Below are 21,653 nucleotides of genomic sequence, written 5' to 3'. Positions count from 1 at the left end.
ATTGTTCATTTCTCTTATGGTCTTTTCTCTTCATCCATTTACTTGGCTTTTTCTTGATCTTGAAATTTTTATTTTTTTTCTTTCAGATTCTTTTTCTCCTTTTTAATTCTATTGTTTTGATACCTCTTCCCAATTTTTCCCTCCAACTTTCCCCAATATTCCCATTTTTGCTATTTAACTTTCCCTTTTGGGGGGGGAAGATTTTTCTTTCCTAATTGTGCCATTTACATTCCAACTACTGATTAACAATCTCTTTAAGTTTCCTCTGAGAATACCTCCATTACGTCTTCCTTAGATTCACTTGGTGCCAACTTTTTATATTCATCTAACATTACAGAAAGGACAAAGGTTTTCAAGTCAATGCAGCCAAATAATCAGGCAGTGTTCTTAGCCATATTGCACTGACTGACTACTCTATTCCCAGATTATTATAACAACTGCCTTTTTACTGGATTACATTTACCTGTCCAATCAGGTCCATTAGGAACTGTACATTCTGGGTCCTATCTGCTACAGAATTTTATCTGGTGGGATCCAGAAAACAAGCCTTTTCTGCTGTGGCTCCCATTTTCTGGAACATCATTTCACCTTAGGTTAAAGGTAAAGGTTCCCCTTGCACATATATGCAAGTCGTTCTCAACTCTATGGGGTGGTGCTCATCTTAATTTCAAAGCCGAAGAGCCAGCACTGTCCAAAGTCATCTCCGTGGTCATGTGGCCAACATGACTAAACACTGAAGGTGCACCGAACGCTGTTACTTCCCCACCAAGGTGGTCCCTATTTTTCTACTTGCATTTTTTACGTGCTTTCAAACTGTTAGGTTGGCAGAAGCTGGGACAAGTTACAGGAGCTCACTCCGTTACGCGGCACTAGGGAATCAACCCGCTGAATTGTCGACCTTTCTGAACGACAAGTTCAGTGTCTTAGCCACTGAGCCACCGTGTCTCAGTCACCTTAGTTTAGGCTAGTCCCATTTCTGTTAGCCTTCCCAAACACCCAAAACATGGGGTTTTTTTCTGTGATCATAGGGATCTCATGGGGAGCTTGCAATGTGGTTGTAGAATGTTAGGTAATTGCTATCTCCTACAATCTTGGTTTATCTATATTTTCATTTTTATTCATGTTTCAGTATTTGAAAATTGTTACTGGGCTTTAATGCCACCAGAATCACATTTTGTGATATATATATATATATATATATATGTATGTGTGTGTGTGTGTGTGTGTGTGTGTGTGTGTGTGTGTTTATGTGCGTGTGTGGGTATACACACACACACATACATACACACACACACACACATTCACTGATATAATATGTCACAGTAACATTGTTCTACGTAAATGTATTTTCACATGAAATAATAAAATATATTCTTTTGTATGTTGCATAGGGATAGACATTACGACAATTGTCTTGCGCTTTGCCCAAGAAATAAAAACAAGTACACAAAATCTGCAAATGCTATCTCTGGGACGTGGCCAAGGAAGCAAAGCAGAGGAATTGATATATAAAGCACAAATACTGGGTGAACAGTGGGTATTCCTTCAGAATTGCCACCTCGCAACTTCATTTATGCCAAGATTGTGCAAAATTGTTGATTCGTAAGCACTTTTAAAATTTATTTCTATACGTGATTTATTCTCAGATGGTGAGGAACCAAATTAGGCTAATTTTAGTTCTTGGCAGTCTCTGAGCTTGGTTGTTTTCCTAGAGATCTTTCATTATCAGACTAAGTAGCTTAGCTTGTGTGAAAGAGTGGAATATGCTGAGTGGCTACTAGTCTTGATGGGAATGTGGCTTCCCAGTTGAAACTGTGATTGAGCCTGTCCTTGTAAGGTTAGATTTTTGTTGTCTTGTTTGATTAGTGCTCATGGAAACAGTTTGCCACTCATCTGTCTATCCAATGTAATCACAATTACAATTACAATTACAATGTAACAGTCCTTACATTGTATGTTATAGGTAATTCCGTTTCCTGCTGCTATCTTCTATCCTGCTATGGATACATTAGCAGAAAAAGCCCACATCTGAACCCAGCAGGATCTCTGGCAAAATCTCTTTATATCCTTAAATAATAAACTATAAAGAGATAATTAAACATCTATGCCTATAGTAGACAGTATTAACATTAGCATTATTTGTCTATAGCAGTGATGGCGAACCTTTTTTGGCTCGCATGCCACAAGTGGGGGGGAGCACAGGGGGGGTCGAGTGCGGGCGTGCCGCACCCATAATGCAATGCGCGACCATCCCAGTGCGCATGCGCGCAAAACGCGCGACCACCCCCCATGTTTTTTTTGCCCTCCACAGGCTCCAGGGGCTTTATAGGAGCCTGGGGAGGGCGAAAAGAGCCTCCCCCGACCCCCCAAAGGCCCTCCGGAGGCTTCAGGGACTGTCCAGAGGCTTCCCTGAAGCCTTCGGAGTGCTTAAAAACCACCCTCGGAGCAAACCGGAAGTGACTTCCGGGTTGCTCGGAGGGTCGTTTTAAGCACTCCGAAGGCATCAGGGAAGTCTCGGACGGTCCCTGAAGCCTTCGGAGCTCTTAAAACGACCCTCCGAGCAAACCGGAAGTGACTTCCGGGTTGCTCGGAGGGTCGTTTTAAGCGCTCCGAAGGCATCAGGGAAGCCTCGGACGGTCCCTGAAGCCTTCGGAGCGCTTAAAACCACCCTCCAAGCAAACCGGAAGTGACTTCCGGGTTGCTCGGAGGGTCATTTTAAGCGCTCCGAAGGCATCAGGGAAGCCTCGGACGGTCCCTGAAGCTTTCGGAACGCTTAAAACCACCCTCCGAGCAACCCGGAAGTCACTTCCGGTTTGCTCGGAGGGTGGTTTTAAGCGTTCCGAAGGCTTCAGGGACGGTACCTGAAGCCTCCGGGGGGGCAGGGGAGGCTCTTTTCGCCCTCCCCAGGCTCCTATAAAGCCTTTGGAGCCTGGGGAAGGCGAAAAATAGCTTTTAAAAAGGTGAACTCAGCTGGCCAGCGCGCGCATGCGCGCTGGCCAGCTGACAGAGCAGCACCTCGCATGCCCTGACAAATGGCTCCACATGCCACTTGTGGCATGCGTGCCATAGGTTCACCATCACGGGTCTATAGAGAGTTTCAGTCATCCAGGTCATGATTGTCCCAAAGGTGCTTTTCAGAAGGCAACTGGACTGTCTTTGTTTTTTCCTTGAAGGCAAAAAAGTTTTCATTCAAAAAGCTTCTTCAGTTCTGACTGAATGGTGGGGAATGGAAGGATTCATATTCTTGTCTTTGCAATCATCTGGTCACTAGCACTCTGAAGGTCAGTTGTTGAGGCCACTTGAGTGTTTATCTGTATCCTCAGGGTCACCTGAATCAGAATGCAAATGGCTATTGAACCTTCCTGAAACTTCAGCAGTTCCAAGAAGGTTCCACACACATTTGCATTCTGATTCAGGTGACCCTGGACGTACAGATAAACCCCCAACTGGCTTCAACAACCAACCATCAGAGTGCTAATGACCACATGACTGCAAAGAAAAGAATATAAATCCTTCCATTCCCTACCATTCAGTCAGAACTGAAGAAGCTTTTTGAATGAAAAGTTTTTTGCCTTCAAGGAAAAAACAATGAGAGCCCAATTGCCTTTTGAAAAGCACCTAAGGGATTAACATTATTTCTTCTAATTTCTATTATTATTATTTGTAAAATAGAATTGATGATTGGGCACTATAATGTTGTATCACATTTCAAGTAGTAAATTTTTTATAAAAATGATTACTTCCATAGCTTTATCCTACCTGATACAACTATAAATCCAGGATTTAGACTATGGTTAAGTTCAACATCAGATACATCTTTACCCATATCTATCTTGAGAAGCGGGCTAAAGGTAAGATTTCCAACAATCTGAGATATTATTCAGTAGTTTATATAATTACTAATTGAGAGCATTGTTGTTTTTTACAAAGAATAAAATAAACGCTAATATGAGTTGAGCAATGGTGAATACATTAACTTGTAATGAAAATGTAGAGACAAATAATGTACATAATCAAACATTGACAGAATCCTGTTGCTTTAGGAGAAAGTTGAGTGGCCCAAAATTGCATCCACATGGAGAAAAATAAATAGATTTTAGCAAATTTGATGTAGAGAGCAAATAAAATGGTCTTGTCAAACGTATGAAGAAATTATTGCCAAGATTAAGGGGGTTGAAATATTTTTAAAGTCCAGAAGAGACAGCATTCAAAAGCATCTCAGACAGACATCTCCTTAATTCACTGACGTATAAGAAGAAGGAGGTATGAGATGACTGGATTTAAAAGATTATGTTATTATAGACAATGTCAGTAAAAGTTGTTTGTGTGTTTATTTGTTTTATTGATAAATTTCCTGTGAATTTTTACTCATAATCTGTTTGTTTATTTCCTCAAGATAGTAATAGAAACTCCACAAGGACTAAAAGGAACATTACTTCAAACTTTTGGATTTGGTGACACTGCTGTAGTAACAGAAACTATATTTAATAAAACCAACTGTGGGCCATCATGGAAAAGATTGTTGTTTAGCCTATGTTTCTTCAATGCTGTCATTCATGAAAGAAAGAAATATGGAGTTTTGGGCTGGAACATTCCATATGCTTTTAATTCTTCCGATTTAGAGGCAAGAGAAAATGTTATATGAAATTATATTTGCAAATTTAAATGTATTTTGCTGAACCTATGTCACTATGGATCTTCTTTCAATTGGCTCTCCTCCTTTTTTACTATATTCAGTTTTTCCCCTAACCCAGTGATGAACCCTAACCTTTTAAATATCAAGTGCCCAAACTGCGCTCGTGCGCATGTCCAAACTGAAAGGTGTGTGTGCGTGCGTGCAAACTCACACATGTACAGACATGTGTGGACATGCACACACAGAGACATGAACATGAACAGACATGCACACATGCAAGCGCAGACATGCGCACCTACGCAGCAGAGACCCAAAGACCAGCTGGCCAGTGGGAGGCGTGGCATCCCAACACTGGCAGCACAGCAAGAGGTAAGATCTTTTTCTTTTGTAATCTTCTGTTTCGTCGTTTGCAGAGAAACAAGATCACAAAAGAAAAGCCACAGAGATCTGACCTGGGGAGATGGTGCACGTGCCAGCAGAGAGGGCTCTGCGTGACACTTCTGGCACGTGTGTTCGCCATTACGGCCCTAATCCATTAGTTTATGTACTTTTCTTTGCCTTATTTAATATACTTTGTTTTTAAACTTTGAATTGTGAGGTTGGAAACAGTATTTTTTATTATTTTTGGCTTTGTAATTAGGAAAATTATATAGAATTGTAAGACATAGTTGTAATAATGATTACCAGGCTATCAATAATCCCCACAATGCCTTAGATATGGAAATCACATTCTAGATATTTTTGCTACATAAATTATCTTCTCTGTCAAATATCTAGTCTCCTCCTCCCCCTAAAAACATACCTAGGTCTTTTAACCAGGACTTAATTCCAGACTTTTGTCCATCTTGGTAGCCATGCTCTGAACTTGCTCCAGTTTATTAATGTCTTCTTTAAACAGGTGTATACAAAACTAAGCACAATACTGAAAGCATGTTTTGATCAAAGCAAAGTGCAGTCAGATGCAGATCATGTAGATCTGGATTCTTTATTCCTTTAATTGCTCTTCAAGATTCCATTGGCCTTCTCTGCATTACATTGTTGGGACATATTCAACTTATGATCCACTAGTATACAAAACTCCTGTGCTTCTCTTCAACTAGATTTTCCAAATTCTATTTTTTTTAAATCTTATTTACTTGCATAACTTTACATTTCTCCCTGTTAAATTTTAATATATTTCATTTTTACCCACTGTTTGTAACTTTTTTGAATTTGCCCACCATACAAGGCTTTTTAAAATATTTTCCTTCTATACCCAGGTATTAGCTACCCCTCCTAGCTTTGCATCATATGCAGATTTGGTAAACTTTTCCTCAACTCCCTCATCCATATTATTTATAAAAATGTTGAACCAGGCTCAGGACAGAGTCTTGTGGCACCCCACTGAAGATGTCTCTCCAGATAGATGATTGATTTAGTCCACTTATAAATACTCACTGAGCATAATCCACAAGCTATCCATGGATTGTTGAGTAATCAAAACTTGGAACTTAGAATAATTTTATTGCCACTTTGAATGTACACTAATCAGCATACATTAAAATGAAATTTCATTGCATGCAGCTCTCAAAGGGTCACCACCTTCAATATACACTCCATAAACATGACTAAATAAATAAATAAATACAAAATTATGCATATACCCTCATATATGACACAGAGAAACAACACACACTACTTTGTTTGTATATGTGTACATGGTGAGAAATCCATATTTGATCCCTTTATTAACGACACTATGAGAGATTTTATTGGACCTTCTGAAGTCAAGCTACACCATGTCTATAGCATTTCCCCAATCTATAGCATGGTATAGCTGGACTTCAGAAGGCTCATAATAATAAAATAATAACTTTTTTAAAATAGTATTTTTATTGAAAGTTTTAACTACAATAATAAAAGAGAATAGAAACTTAAAAGAAAAATACAAAGAGAGAAAAGGTACAAAAAAAGGAAGAAAAAGGAAGAAAAAATAGAAAAAGAGAAGAAAAATGAACTATGAACATGCCCTTATCACAAGTGTAAATAGATTCACCATCTTGTCTCCTCTTCTTAATTAAGAGATATAAAATTCTTCATTCTGTAACTCAAGTATAGGCAAATTCAATGGGCAGTGACTTTTCCAATCCAGGTTTCAAAAAAAAGTATAAGAACCCTAAAATAATATTAGTTATTTATCTCAATTCAAGCAAACCCTGATATTTGCTGGTATTTGGGCTCTTTTCAGTCCAAATACCAGCACATTTGAATTCAAAGTGCCATTCCTCAAAAATATCTCCAAAAGTCATTATTATATGTTGCTTATGTTGCTATGTCTCCAAAATTAAAAATTTTCTTCCTCATGAATGCATTCATTGTTTAAAATCAACTTTAAAGTCTTAATTTTCAAAATCAAATATTCTAATGTTTACTAACCCCTTAATCTATGTAAAACTTTCTACATCCAAAATCTTGTCTTATTTTTTGCTGTTTATTTTGAATTCTTAAGCATTATAAATATACAGCTTCATTTTCTTATGCCAACTAGTATTTCCAACCTTGTCATTTCATCTAACTTGTTTAAAGCAGTTAATGGCAATTTCTAAAAGTGGTTGGCAAGGGAGTTGCAAAATTAGTGTCCTTTAAAAGTTCTGTGTCTGGAATAATAATGGCAATTTATCTCATCTCCTGGTTCTCTCCCTTCTGGACACCATTGCTTGCAATCTCCTCATGTGAAGCAGCCATATGGCCAATATCTCATCCTCTCATTTTCTAAAGAAAGAAGAACCAGTTTATTAATTGATGTCTTGTTCTTAGCCATAATTTTCAGCTCTGTTTTTTTTTTTTTTTTTGTCTTCAGTCCATTATTTCTTCCCCAGAGGTCTCCTATCATTAAAATAATAAATCAAGTTACTCTAGCATGATATAAATTCAGTATAAATTCATGTTGGCTCTTTTTAATTAATGAATTCTTAGAATCTTACCTAATGCTCACAGATTTGCTGTTCATTATCTGCTCTTCTTTATAGAAGAAAAATGTAGATGTAGATTAAACATCTAGCCGTGTTTAATACATTGGAAATATTACTATGTTTAAAAAATGATTCCTTGGATTCATGAATCTGAAGTGTTATTCAGCTTATTCAACTAATGAGTATTCAGCTAACAAGTATTCAACAAATAAGTAATAAAAAAGTAATTCCTAATGATAACTTTTCTTTTCCAGTTTTCTATCAAAATATTGGAAGTGCTCCTTGAGAAGCACCAAAAGATTCCTTGGATAGCATTGCATTATTTGACTGGAGAAGTAACATATGGAGGCCATGTAACTGATAATTGGGACCGTCGATGCTTGCTTAGCATTTTAGATAATTTTTATAATCCTTCTATATTGGGAGAAGATTTTGTTTATACTGCTGATAAGGTATGAGAACTATTTTTCATTATGTTGCTGTTTTAATATCACAAATTTACAACTGAGTGAGCAGAGTAGGTTTACTCTGAAGGAGAGATGGTTTAAGAGTCATAAAAATTATCTTCAACAATTTGTATTACTTATTTGGTTTGTCCTGCATTTATCTATCTTTATATATATATATATATATATATATATATATATGTATGTATGTATGTATGTATGTATGTATGTATGTATGTATGTCTGTCTGTCTGTCTGTCTGTCTGTCTGTCTGTCTGTCTGTCTGTCTGTCTGTCTGTCTGTCTGTCTGTCTGTCTGTCTATCTATCTATCTATCAGATATTGCCAAGACTGTGTATAATGCATGAAATCCAGCTGAATGGCTTTGAGCCAGTCACTATTTCTTAGTTGAACTTACCTGCTATTATTCCCCCATACACAACCCTATAAGATGAGTTGAGCTAAGAGACTGGCTCAAGTCATCCAGCTGAATTCCATGCCTAAAACAGGTCATGAACGTATAACCTCCTTGTTGCTAGTCCAGCACCTTAGCTACTACATATTTATTCATAGAGTATCTATGTAGAAGAGAGAGGACAAATCAAAACTAGACTTTGGAAATCAAAAATAGATACTGAAAAGAAACAATTTCCACAAACATTATAAAACAACTTCCCAGAAATCTGACCTTTTCAATAATGGAATCTTGTCTCAGGAAAGATGGGCTTTTGAATGAAATTAAAATTAAAAAGAGGCTGAATTTCCAAATTTTTCCTTGAATATTGGCTTGGAATCGAAATCTCCAAAGCATGTTTGGGCTCAATGATTGAATCTGTAGTTTTACCCCTAGTTGTAAACGGATTTGAATTTTTGTGTTTTGTGTGTGTGTGTGTGCTTTACTCTTATCTTTCTGTTTATGTGAAATAGATTCTATATAATATTTTTTCTATAACAATAGCTAATAATTAGTTTTAAGAAAATTCTACACCCAAAATGCACATGGAATTTAATAATAATTACTGTGGATATATTACTGTGTATCAAAAGAATAATGCATTTGCTAAAATATTCATTTACATATTTGAATTGTCATGTATTTAATGTAAGAAAGTTATAAACTCTTTGGGGAAGATTTGGGGAAGATATTTAGTTTACTCTTATTTCAAAATGTATAAGAAGAATTAGATCTGGTTGGAATATGACCACTAGGAAATTCTGAGACTATAAAATAGATTGCTGAATTGAAAGACATGATGAAAGAAGAAAGTTATAAACTATTTGGGGAAGATGTGGAATATTTAGTTTACTCATATTTCAAAATGCAAAATGCATGCATTGCAATGGTGTGATGCTGGTTTCACCATCATCCCATATCAGATTTTTCTTCTGAGAAGTTATGTTGTTTATTTGTAACTGTGTTCTTTAAAATGCCATCTATGATTTACCCCCCCCCCATGCAAACAGAACCAAAATCATGTAAGCTCTCACACAGGGGTTTACATCTCTTTTAACAAAGGTAAATAATAGTAAATCATTAGGATTTGCACAGTTGAATGAGCATCATCAGGATTGCCAATATGCAGCTTAATTCTATACTCTATAGTATTCAGAGAAAGTCTGACAGGTGAGAGAAATTTATATCTGTGAATGAAAAGACAACCAATCATAGAACAAAACTATAGGTGAGCAACACATGCTTTTTAAGCCTATGCTTTACCTCCTCTTACTCTATGACAATTCAGCTTTTCTCCCATTCACAATTCACTCTTTAAAAAAAACAGGAGCACCTGCAGGAAGGATGAAAAAGGCAAGATGGTAGATTCAACCACAAGACTGAAGCCTTGCCCTAAAGGTGCCTCATGCATATCACACACAAGTTTAGTGAGGCTTCCATTGCAGAATTACATACACCATGATACAATATTAGCAGTAGTATTATATAAATCTTAGGTTTATGGTCCCTGAAGTTTTCACTATGATTTTAGAGATGTCAAGTAGATCTACAGTACCTATACTTGACTTATAAAATATATGGTGCACATTTTAGCCATTCTACTAATTTTATTTCAGATCTTCATTTTTTTCCTTTGAATGCTTACACCTATGTTTCATATTTAGATAAAGATAGCAAAAAATGGGGAGGAGGGACTTTTGGGAAAAACCACCTTTGGACTAAGCCAATGGGCTAACTAGAAAACCCCGGTTAATGTAGATGAAGAACCTCATAATAGAAACTACTATTTTTCCTAGAATCCTTTATCTTCCAAAATTCAAATCACCTGAGAACTATGGAAGATCAAATCCAGTATTCAGAAAATACCTTGACCATAAATGTCTTTTCCCGTATAAGATTGAGATTGTCTTTGCAATGTTTCGGCAAGATCTCACTTGCCATCTTCAAGCTTGGGCTTAAAATGGGATCGGAGCTGCCGTCGGAACTCGGAGCTCCGATCCCATTTTAAGCCCAAGCTTGAAGATGGCAAGTGAGATCTTGCCGAAACGTTGCAAAGACAATCTCAATCTTACACGGGAAAAGACCCGAATACAACAAAACCAGCATACCTACACCCGGCAGGAGTTTTAGCCACTAAGCCACGGGCTCTGTTCCTCGGGCCATGGGCTCTGTTCCTGCATGGTCTTCTGTGATAAGCCGAAGGACAGAAAGAGGGAGTAGTGACCTTCCTCCTATATTTAGTCATACCAGGGGTTGTAACACAAATACATACCTATTTCCCTGGCTCAACTGATAAGGAACAGAGCCCGTGGCTTAGTGGCTAAAACTCCTGCCTAAGATATATACAGCCCGGGTTCAAATCCCAGTAAGGGTATGGCTAGCTGATGAGAGCTAATTAGCTCGAAATAGATCTATACTAGTCTCCCTTTATTTATTTATCAGTACAAATATAACACAAATATAAAAAGATAACATTAAAAATAAAAATATGGTTTTCTGCCTGCATGGTCTTCTGTGATAAGCCGAAGGACAGAAAGAGGGAGTAGTGACCTTCCTCCCATATTTAGTCATACCAGGGGTTATAACACAAATGCATATACATACATACATACATACATACATACATACATACATACATATATATATATATATATATATATATATATATATATATATATTTGTTGTTGTATTCGGGTCTTTTCCCTTGTAAGGTTGAGATTGTCTTTGCAACGTTTCGGCAGGATCTCACCTGCCATCTTCAAGCGTGGGCTTAAAATGTGGGCTTAAAATGGGAACGGAGCTTCCGTTTTTCTGTAAGTCTTGGTGGGAGGGGATGGGGTGCTGGCTTTGTTTCAGTAAGTAGAATGATTGGTTGTGTGGTTGTATCATGATTGGTAGATTGGTGCTGATTGGTGCAGGCTGTGTGTGCATTGTTGTTTTGTATTGTAGACCCGAATAAACCAGCATATATATATATTTGTTTTCGTATATATATGTTTTTATATACATATACATATACATACATACATACATACATACATACATACATACATACATACATACATACATATATATGTTGTATTTGTGCTGATAAAATAAAGGGAGACTAGTATCTCAACCTTACACGGGAAAAGACCCGAATACAACAAAAGCAGCATGCCTACACCCGTGAAAATCTACGAAAACAAATATATATATATATATATATATATATGTTGTATTTGTACTGATAAATAAGGTTTTCTGCCTGCATGGTCTTCTGTGATAAGCCGAAGGACAGAAAGAGGGAGTAGTGACCTTCCTCCCATATTTAGGCATACCAGGGGTTGTAACACAATTTTAAGCCCACAGCTTGAAGATGGCAGGTGCGATCCTGCTGAAACGTTGCAAAGACAATCTCAACTTTACACGGGAAAAGACCCGAATACAACAAAAGCAGCATACCTACACCCGTGAAAATCTACGAATATATATATATATATATGTTGTCTTTTGCTGATAAATAAATAAAGGCATAATATTTGGGCATACCAGGGGTTGTAACACACATACATACATACATACATACATACATACATACATACATACATACATATAAAGAGAGGGAGGGAGGGAGGGAGGGAGAACGAGAACATACATTGTATTTGAATGACCAGAGATAATAAAGCATTTAACAATAATTTTTTTCAGGTGTACCGACCAATATCTGAAGTAGATAGTTTAGAAGACTGCAGAGCCTATCTACAATCTCTTCCAGAAGTAGATTCTCCGGAACTCTTTGGAATGCATTATTGTGCTGAAAGACAATATTTAAAAGCTCAGGCAGAATTATTTATTAATTCAATTGTCAGTACCCAACCAACATACAGCACAGATATTATCAGGTTATTATTTGAAGTTTCCTCCTCCTCTTCCTCCCCTCCCCCGCTCCAATGTAGCACAAGTTGAAACAATTAATAGTTGCTTAAAGCCTAAAGTATCAATATATATCAATGTATGTGTCAAGGGACATATAGAAACTTTCATTGAGCTTTTTTTGGCCTTGGGAACTACCTGCTTTTCTCTGCTGTACAGTGGGGAATAAATGTTTGTTTACCAACTGCAAAGAGCAATGAGAAAGTACCACATTAAGTAAGCTTTCTGGCAGGAGAGAAAGCAATTTATATTATTGGAGTAAAACAGATAGAATCAATAACTTCAGCACCTCATGATCTGCTGCAAAATTATACAAAGGATGAAAAGCTTCCTTTCTCCCAATGGCTTTTTGTAGAATGGACAAAATAAGTATAGGGATTTTGTAGGTATGATCCCATTAAATGCAAACCTTAAAGATTACTTGCTGGCATTTGTAGATAAGTATGTGTACATGAAAGATGAGGGGGAGAGACACAATGTTCATATGTTGTCCATTAGTTAAATGTGATTGTTTGCACTTGATTATGTTTATCAAAATATCAAAGTCTGCATTTTCATTCAGTGTAGTCGGCTTGTCAGAATGTTAACATTACCCAAATTTTGGATATGTGCTGTGACATATTTACAATGTAAACAAATCCAGAAAGGTGGTCTAACACAACATCTCCTTAACAGTAAAAACAGTGAGAAAAGGTGATATACAGGTAGTCCTTGACTTACAATCACAATTGAGCCCAAAATTTCTGATGTTAAGTGAGACATTTGTTAAGTGAGTTTTGTCCCATTTCACATCCTGTCTTGCCACAGTTGTTCAGTGAATCGCTGCAATTGATAAGTTAGTAATCTGTTTGTTAAGTGAATCTGGCTTCCCCAATGACTTTGTCAGAAGGTCACAAAAGGTGAGCACATGACCTTGGGACACAGCAATGGTCATAAATATGAACCAGTTGCCAAACATCTTAATTTTGATCATATGATCATGGGGATGCTGCAAAGCTCATAACTGTGAAAAATGACCATAAGTAACATTTGTCAGTGCCATTGTAACTTTGAAACCTCACTAAACTAACTATTGCAAGGCAAAGACTACCTGTATAAATAGTGGGATATTAACTTGGTTACTTCCCATAGTTAATTTTAAGTCCATCTTTGATCTCCCTGTTGTCTTAGTGATAGAATGGACCAGGATAAAATAGTACTGGAAATGGTATCTGATATTCTAATAAAGCTACCATTGACTGTAGAGAATATGGAAGGGGCATCTAATGAATATATGACTACAGAAATTGTAACCTTGAGAAGTTTCATGTCTGGACCAATTTGGGCTGCACTTGCAAAAGCTACAGAAGGTCAGAACTTCATTTCATAGAATGTTCATTTGTCATCGTTTGTTTATATATATATAGATGAAATGATATCTGTGCATATATACTTGTATAGTATTATATAATATATATAATAGTTATACATTTGTATGCAAAGAGTGAGAAACACAATTTGTGTTCATGCATGCATGTTATGTATAATTATTAGCCTAAATCAATCCATTACAGAATAAAGACTTCTTTGTTGAAGGTTCTAGGTCTGAAACTCCTTTTCAGACCAGCCACAATGCAGGTTGTTAGATGTATACCCGCACTAGACAGCATGCAATTCACAGCCTTCAGTAAAGGTTCACAACTTTCAATAAAGAGATCTTCATTCTACAGTAGCATGTTCGAGGCAGTTAATGGTAAACATACAAATATTTGGAGACCTGATTTCTCCATGTTTATGCACCTTCCCACCCTGGGAACAGCCACCCCAGGCCAGCCGTGCCCTGCTCTGCAGCAGCCATATATCTACCTGCCAGCCTGTTTGCAAGCCAGTGAGGACTCACAACTTCTGGATGGCTTCTCCATTGACTCTGCTTGTTGAAATCTAGGAGGAAGTCAGAAAGAGGTCCTCAAATACCCACAATCTTCACTTAGCAACAGCAAAAGGGACTAAAGAGATTTCTATTGCTAAGTGATGTCATCACATGATGTGATACATGATGCATTGCTTACCCACTAAATTCCAGCCCCAGTTACTATCGTTAACCAAGACTACCTGTAGTATTCCATATTTCAGCTTTATACAACCCTTTGCTCTACTTAACAGGAAAGTCTGTTATGGTGTAAAAGTTTAAAGGCATGAAAGTTATTTCTCCTAACTGATAAAGGGAAGAGCAATTACTAAAGCAATGGCCAAGTATAGATAATCCTGCATCCCCAGAAGAAGCAAGTGCATTGAAAAGGCAGGAGAAAATGGGTAATTTTGCTACCATAATTGCCTGCTTCTTATACAGATTATTCTTATTTAAAATTAGCATACTTGCTGGAATTCCTATCTTGTAATCTTAGCCTTGTTAACCAGTTCTCTCTCTCTCTTTCTCTCATCGTAGATTTTTATTCTATTACCAGTTCACCTTTGCTACCTGTCTTGCGCCAGGAGATTGACCATTGTAATAATTTACTATACTTAATAATTCAATCATTACAAGAGCTTCAGCAAGGAATTAAAGGAAAAATTATATTCACTAAAAGATTAGAAGAACTTTATAATTCAATATTAAAAGGTAGAGTAGCTGATCTGTGGGAGGTATGTGAACAATTTCTTATTTTACTTTTGCTAAATAATAATAATAATAATAATAATAATAATAATAATAATAATAATAATAGATGCAATAGATGAGCAGAAATGCCAAATGCAACTTAAATATCTGGCTGACTGTGACAAACCATAGTAATTTATCAAATCAAACCAAGGAATTTCAATAAAATCAATAAAACATAAAGTTAAAGATAAAATATAGCAAGGATGATGAAGCATAGAAATACAAAAAGAATTACAAAATTACAAAAACAAAACATGTTTATGTTTATCTGGGTGTTTGTAGTAAAAGGATTTGAATTTTGTGTGTGTGTGTGTGTGTGTGTGTGTGTGTGTGTACCTTATCTTTCTGTTTATGTAAAATAGATTCTATAGAATATTATTTCTATAACAATAGCTAATAATTAGTTTTAAGAAAATTCTACCCCCAAAATGTACATGGAATTTAGTAAATTATATATAATTACTGTGGATATATTACTGTGGCTCAAAAGAATAATGCATATGCTAAAATATTCATTTACATATTTGAATTCTCATGTATTTAATGTAAGAAAGTTATAAACTATTTGGGGAAGATGTTTAGTTTACTCTTATTTCAAAATGGATAAGAAGAATTAGATCTGGTTGGAACATGACCACTAGGAAATTCTGAGACTATAAAATAGATTGCTGAATTGAAAGACATGATGAAAGAAGATAACAGGAAATCACAAAACTATATCCAATCACCCACCAGTTTAGCCTTACAAAAATCACAAAACCAACACAGACAAAACAACAATGATGGCACACAAACAAACCCAGAAAGGAACCAAAAGGACAAAAGGGGCATCAGTTGTCTTCTCCAAAGGCCTTGGAGAAGGTTTTTAACGTCTTTTAAAATAGCAGTAGGGTGGAAATCATTTGAATTTTGGGGAGAATCTCATTCTAGACAGTGGGCACTGCTACAAAGAAGGTGCATTTTAGGGGGTCCCAAAATGTGGCTTTGTTTAATTGATGGAACCTGAAGCATGCCAATCTTGCCAGATGGATTGTCAGGCAGATGCGATGGGAAACAAGTGGTGCCTCAATTAACTAGCCCTGAGCCAGGAGAGCCTTTATAGCTAGCAACCAGCATCTTGAGTTGGTTCCAGTAGCAAACTGGCAATCACTGTTACTTGCAAAGTTAATTTTCAGCTAGAGCTCATTAGCAAGGTAGTTCTGTTCAATTGTTTTATCATGGCTGCCATTTATATATTTTATTTTGGTTGTTGGTTGTTAGCCACCTAGAGAAGCAATGATGAGATGGATCCAACAATGTCTGTTTGTTATTGAAGTAGAACAATTTGCTATTGTTTGTCTATGTCATGTTTGCATATTAATGTACTTTAAAAAAAACAAGTATACTTTATCTTTTGTTACATTCTTTTGTAAATCTATACAGCAAAGTTCTTTTAAGACAACTAAACCTTTAGGATCCTGGATTGATGATCTCATTATACAAGTGAATTTCTTCGCCATGTGGGCTGATCGAATTATCTCCTTTATGCAAGAAAGGTAATTGAAACAACAATATAAGCTCAACTTTGGGTGTCAGTGTCAAAGGCATTATAGTTACTTCAAATGATGACAGTTTTCTTCCCCCCAAAATTCATTACCTTGAAGTGGATGGGATAGTCTTATACAAATAGACCAGAGGTTGGTTGCTCCTGGTTTGGACCGGTTCAGGTGAATCAGTAGTGGTAATTGAGCGTGGGTCACCAAACTGGTAGTGACGGCTGGCTGGCCACGTCCATGAACCGGCCTGCTAGGATGCTCACCCTGCCTCGCCTTCACCACGTGGATCCACAGAACTGCCTCCTCCTGCCTATACACAGGTAAGCACTAGCCTAGCCCCCACTCCCCACTGGCCAGCGTCTCCCAAAGCTGCTGGCGTTGCAGTCGCCTCCCCTTCCCCACCACTTGGAGCTCCAGGCAGTGGACGGCGGTGAGCTCGAAGCGGCGGGTGGGGCGGCGAGGATGAGCTTAGCACTTTTTCCACTGGCGGGAAAAATGCTGAGGGGGAGTCTCACTCACCTTTTGCCAGCTGCCTGGAGCTCCAAGCGGTGGCGGGGGGCAGTGGTGGTGGGCAGTGGCGGGGGCAGTGGCAGTGAGTTCCAAGCAGTGGGCAAAAGGTGAGCGAGGATCCCCCTCAGCATTTTTTTCCATCAGTGGAAAAAGTGCTGAGAGCTCTGCCACCTGGAGCTCCAAGTGGAAGAGGTCCTTGGCTGTTGTGAAGAAGCAGCAACTCTGGATGCACCACACCCACTTTGTTCTCTTTGAGAGAACGCTTTGCAAACAAGGTGCAAAGCGGCTCTCAAAGAGAACGAAGCGGGCATGGCGCACCCAGAGCCACCGCTTCTTCGCAACAGCCAAGGACTGAAGAGTTCACTCAGGAGCGACGATACTGTGGAAGGCAGCCAGGGCGGAGGGAGGCGTAGCCCGAGCTCTCTGGCATGGGTAAACAAGTGTGGGGAGATGAAGGGAGAGAGAAGAGAGAGTGCTGGGCATGAGCCACAGGAGGAGGAGGAGGGTAGCGGCTCTTCTTCCTCTTCGCCCCTGCCCAGAAAAGGATGCTCCCGGCACAAGAAGACTGAGAGAGGGAGGCTAACGGAGGTTCTGTAACCTAACCCAGAGGTGGTAGGGGGTTGCTCTCACCCTCGGGCAGTAGCTCCCCTGTCAGGGGAAAAAAAAACGCCTGATATCTGAGATCAATGGACCGTGGCTGATTCCCTTCCGCATATCTTTTGAGATATTAAGAAAATAAAATAAAAGCCTTTAAGTATATTCTAATTAATAAACAAACTTTAATAATAAAATAAAAAAATTAATGAAACAGAAATAACTAATGGTTACATTTTGATAATGAAAGCTCCGTCTGCCAAGTTGGCAGCCGAACAAAAAAAAGAAAGGAATTTGGAATGTGTAATGCGTGCGCAATAAATCACTTTCAGATAACATTTTGTTTTATGACCTGCGCAATAAAACTTTCTTAGTTTAACTCTTGAGTGTCAATTCATTCAGTTCAGGCCTAGCAAACTTTTTAACATCGTGACACCCCTTCTTTTGCTAGTCTGGGCTGACGTCATCAAATCATCAATTAAGGCACATCTTCTTTCGCAGATACTCGTGTTGATTTGCGGCGAGTGGTTTGTTAAGCATGTCTGCGATCTGATCATGTGTAGAAACATATTGCAATTTAACAAAACCTTGCTTAACTAATTGCTTTGTGTTTTGATAACGAATGTCAATGTGTCTGGACCTAGAACCTGTGAAATGTGACTCAGAAATATAAACAACAGATACATTATCTTCCATCATGGTGATTGGTCGAATCGGACGTGTCCAGATATCTGTGATCAAAGCATCAAACCACGTTAGAGAATTACAAGCATCTGAAACACAAGCATATTCAGCTTCAGTAGATGAACATGAAACAAAACTCTGTTTTCTCACTTGCCAGTAAACAGGACAACCATTTAGGAACATCATGTAACCAGAAGTGCTTTTGCGTGACTTCTTGTCACTCGCCCAGTCGGCGTCAGCAAAACAAATCAACTTTGGTTGATCAGCGCGTGTTGGTTCTAGCAATAACTTTATGTGTTTAGTGTGTTTTAGGTATTTCAATAACTTCTTAATGCATGACCAATGAAATTGTGTTGCCTTACCTACGTGTCGTGATAAAAGATTAACACTAAGTGCGATGTCAGGTCTGGTCCAACTACTAATGTATAATAGTGAACCAATGACTGAACGATAAAGTGTTTGATCCTCGAACTCAGGACTTGGTTCATGTGTTAAGTTGTGAAAATCTGTTTGCATGGGTGTCTTTGTTGTGCTAGCATCTTTCATGTTGCAATGATGTAGAATGTGGTCAATTTTCTCTTCTTGTGAAAGACTAAACCCCTTCTGTGTCTTTTCAATTTGAACACCTAAATAAGTGCTAATGTGTCCTAAAGATTTTAGTGTGAAGTATCTCTGCAAACTTTTAGCAAAAATCTCACTCATTTTCTTATTTGGACCAATATAAACAATATCATCAACATAAACAAGAATTATCTCATATGCATTGTTAGATCTTTTTGTGAACACGCATTCATCAGTTTCGGACTTAATAAAGCCCATTGAATTTAGTTTGTCAGTAAGACATAAATACCACATTAAACCTGACTGTTTCAGACCATAAAGACTTTTGTTCAGGAACCAGGTATCCCCTTCTTGCTTTCGGAATCCTGGAGGGCTTCTCACGTAGATCTCTTCATCTAGGTCTGCATGTAGATAAGCTGTGTCCACATCAAATTGGAAAACTTCTAAACCAAGAATAGTTGCAGTGGTTAAAGCAATTTTTACACTTTCAGTTCTGACTGTTGGTGAGTAAGTGTTTGTGTAGTCCTCAGGATAACGTTGAGCGAAACCCTGAGCTACAAGTCTGGCTTTGTACAAAGACTCACCATTTGGTTTCTTCTTGATTCTGTAGACCCATCGGGTGCCAATGACTTTCTTGTTTGCTGGAGGTTTTGCAGGTGTGAATACATTAAGTTTCTTTAAACTGTCCATTTCATCCTGCATTGCATCATACCATTTGTCTTGTTCTGAATCAGGAAGCTGTTTGATTTGTGTGAATGTCTCTGGAGAAAGAGTAACGTTGCAAATCAAAGGTAATGGTGTTTTTGTCAGTTGCCATGAATAACATTGTGGAGGGATTCCTTTTGTGGCCCTCTTGGAGCGTCTAGGAGCAACAGACCAGTCTTCTTCTTCTTCTTCATCATCATCCTCGTCCTCACGTTCGTCGCTAGCATCAGCATCCGCGGCTCGCGAAGACAGAACATCAGGTTGTGAAGAACTGGTAGAAGGAATATCTGCCTGCAAATTGCCATCAGGCTGCGTGGCATCTGGAACACCATCTCTAGGAAAATAAACTTCAGGATCATTGGAATGAATCCTGGACCAATCAATGTCTTCCTTGAAATTAGCAGATTGTGAAATGACAATCACATGTTTAGTATCGATGAATTTGAACCATTTTGAATTATCATCAATACCCATAAATCTCAGTCTCTTTGCTACTGTACCTCCCTTTCTTCTTTGACTTAAGGGAGTGTTCACCATAGCATATGAACCAAAAATGTGGAGGTTCTTGAGATCAGGCTTGTAGCCATACAGCATGTAGAAAGGAGTTTGATTGATTACACTGCTCCAAGTACGGTTGACAATGTAATTTGCATATTTGATTGCTTCACCCCAGTATGCGTTACTGAGATTGGCATCTTCTAGAAGACAACGCATCATGGTTTGTAGAACCCCTTGTCTTCTTTCTACGACTCCGTTATGAGCCGGTGTATATGGAGCAGATGTCTGATGGAGAATTCCATTCTTACGCATCCAGTCCTGGAAACGCTGAGACATGAATTCTGCACCACGGTCACTCTGGATTCTGGCGATGCGAACTTGGTATTGTGTAGAAACAAACGCTGCAAAGTCTTTAAAGATCTGAAAGGTCTCAGATTTCTCCCTCATAGGATATACAAATCCATATCTAGAATGATTATCTACAATTGTTAAAAAATACTTTCTGCCACCAAGTGTTGGTAGGAAAGGACCCACTATGTCAGTGTGTACCAAATCAAAAATGCGTGTTGACAGGCGTGTAGCGTGTTTTGGAATTGGAGCCGCCTTGGATTTAGCCTTTTTGCAAACGGCACAATCCAAAAACACCTTACACCCCTTTAGATCCAAACCTTTTGCGAACTCCGGCATCTTTCTAAGAACACGGAAACTGGCATGTCCCAATCTTCTGTGCCACTTGTGAATACACCTGGAATGCAAAGGTTTACCAATTAGTGAATTCTCAACATTAACAGTTTCATGAGGACCCTCAGGCTTGCTCTGAGCAATCTGTTTCTGTTTTCTCTGTTTGTTGGCTTTAGGAGCCTTTGGCACAGTAACGCTTTCTCTCTCTGGGACAACTCTCTCTGGGTCTGCGTTGTGCCTTTTTGGAGTTTGCATACTTGCCTGTGCTTGCCCTTTAGGCTTTGGCTTTAAGTAATAAACACCACCAATCAGCATGGTTTCAGCAACAATATCACCATCTTTAACTAAGTAACTTGCTTTTTCGAGGTGGTGAACCTGGAACTTTAAATCTCTAGACAAGTGACTTTGACTAAGCAAATTACTGGTTGCTGAAGGTATGTAATAAACATCAGGGATGTGTGTATCGAGCTCTTCAATGTAAACAGTTCCTTTTCCCATAACCTTGCAAGTGTGGTTGGTGAAGGAATACAGTTCTCGATACTCGGGCTCTGGTTCGCCCATCTCTGTGAAAAGTTCCCTTCTGTGGGTAACGTGCACAGCTGCTCCACTGTCTAAAGTCCACAAAAGACGTCTGTCGAACTTTGGATCAGGTTGTGGAACGTTGGTTATGGCCAGTGTCACAAGTGGAGTTTGTGGATCACGCCTTGGACCACGACGACCTTGTCTTCCGCCTCTACCTCTGCCTCTGGAATCTGTTCCTCTGGGCTGGTACGTGGCGGGAGCTGGAACTCGTTGGGGACAATCCCGGGTGTCATGTCCCACACGGTTGCAGGTGTAGCATTT

The 21,653-nt window shown here is 38.4% G+C and overlaps 1 protein-coding gene across 3 annotated transcripts in view; it reads left to right on the top strand.

Moving 5' to 3' along the window:
- The window catches only part of DNAH14 (dynein axonemal heavy chain 14), a 231,631-nt gene that overhangs the window by 194,798 nt on the left and 15,180 nt on the right, over positions 1-21,653 (top strand). For all 3 annotated transcript variants that reach the window (XM_081942264.1, XM_081942265.1, XM_081942263.1), the window contains 8 exons: positions 1,392-1,602; positions 3,749-3,851; positions 4,397-4,624; positions 7,842-8,039; positions 12,177-12,370; positions 13,572-13,750; positions 14,827-15,023; positions 16,465-16,577. In XM_081942264.1, coding sequence (XP_081798390.1) covers positions 1,392-1,602; positions 3,749-3,851; positions 4,397-4,624; positions 7,842-8,039; positions 12,177-12,370; positions 13,572-13,750; positions 14,827-15,023; positions 16,465-16,577 — 1,423 coding nt within the window. The remainder of the gene's footprint in view (positions 1-1,391; positions 1,603-3,748; positions 3,852-4,396; positions 4,625-7,841; positions 8,040-12,176; positions 12,371-13,571; positions 13,751-14,826; positions 15,024-16,464; positions 16,578-21,653) is intronic.

The sequence above is a fragment of the Natrix helvetica genome (genome assembly GCF_964273705.1).
Source record: "Natrix helvetica genome assembly, chromosome: 2".
In the NCBI taxonomy this organism is placed as follows: Eukaryota; Metazoa; Chordata; class Lepidosauria; order Squamata; family Natricidae; genus Natrix; species Natrix helvetica.
Note: the sequence above shows the minus strand (reverse complement) of the source record. Positions and strands in the feature narration are given on the sequence as shown.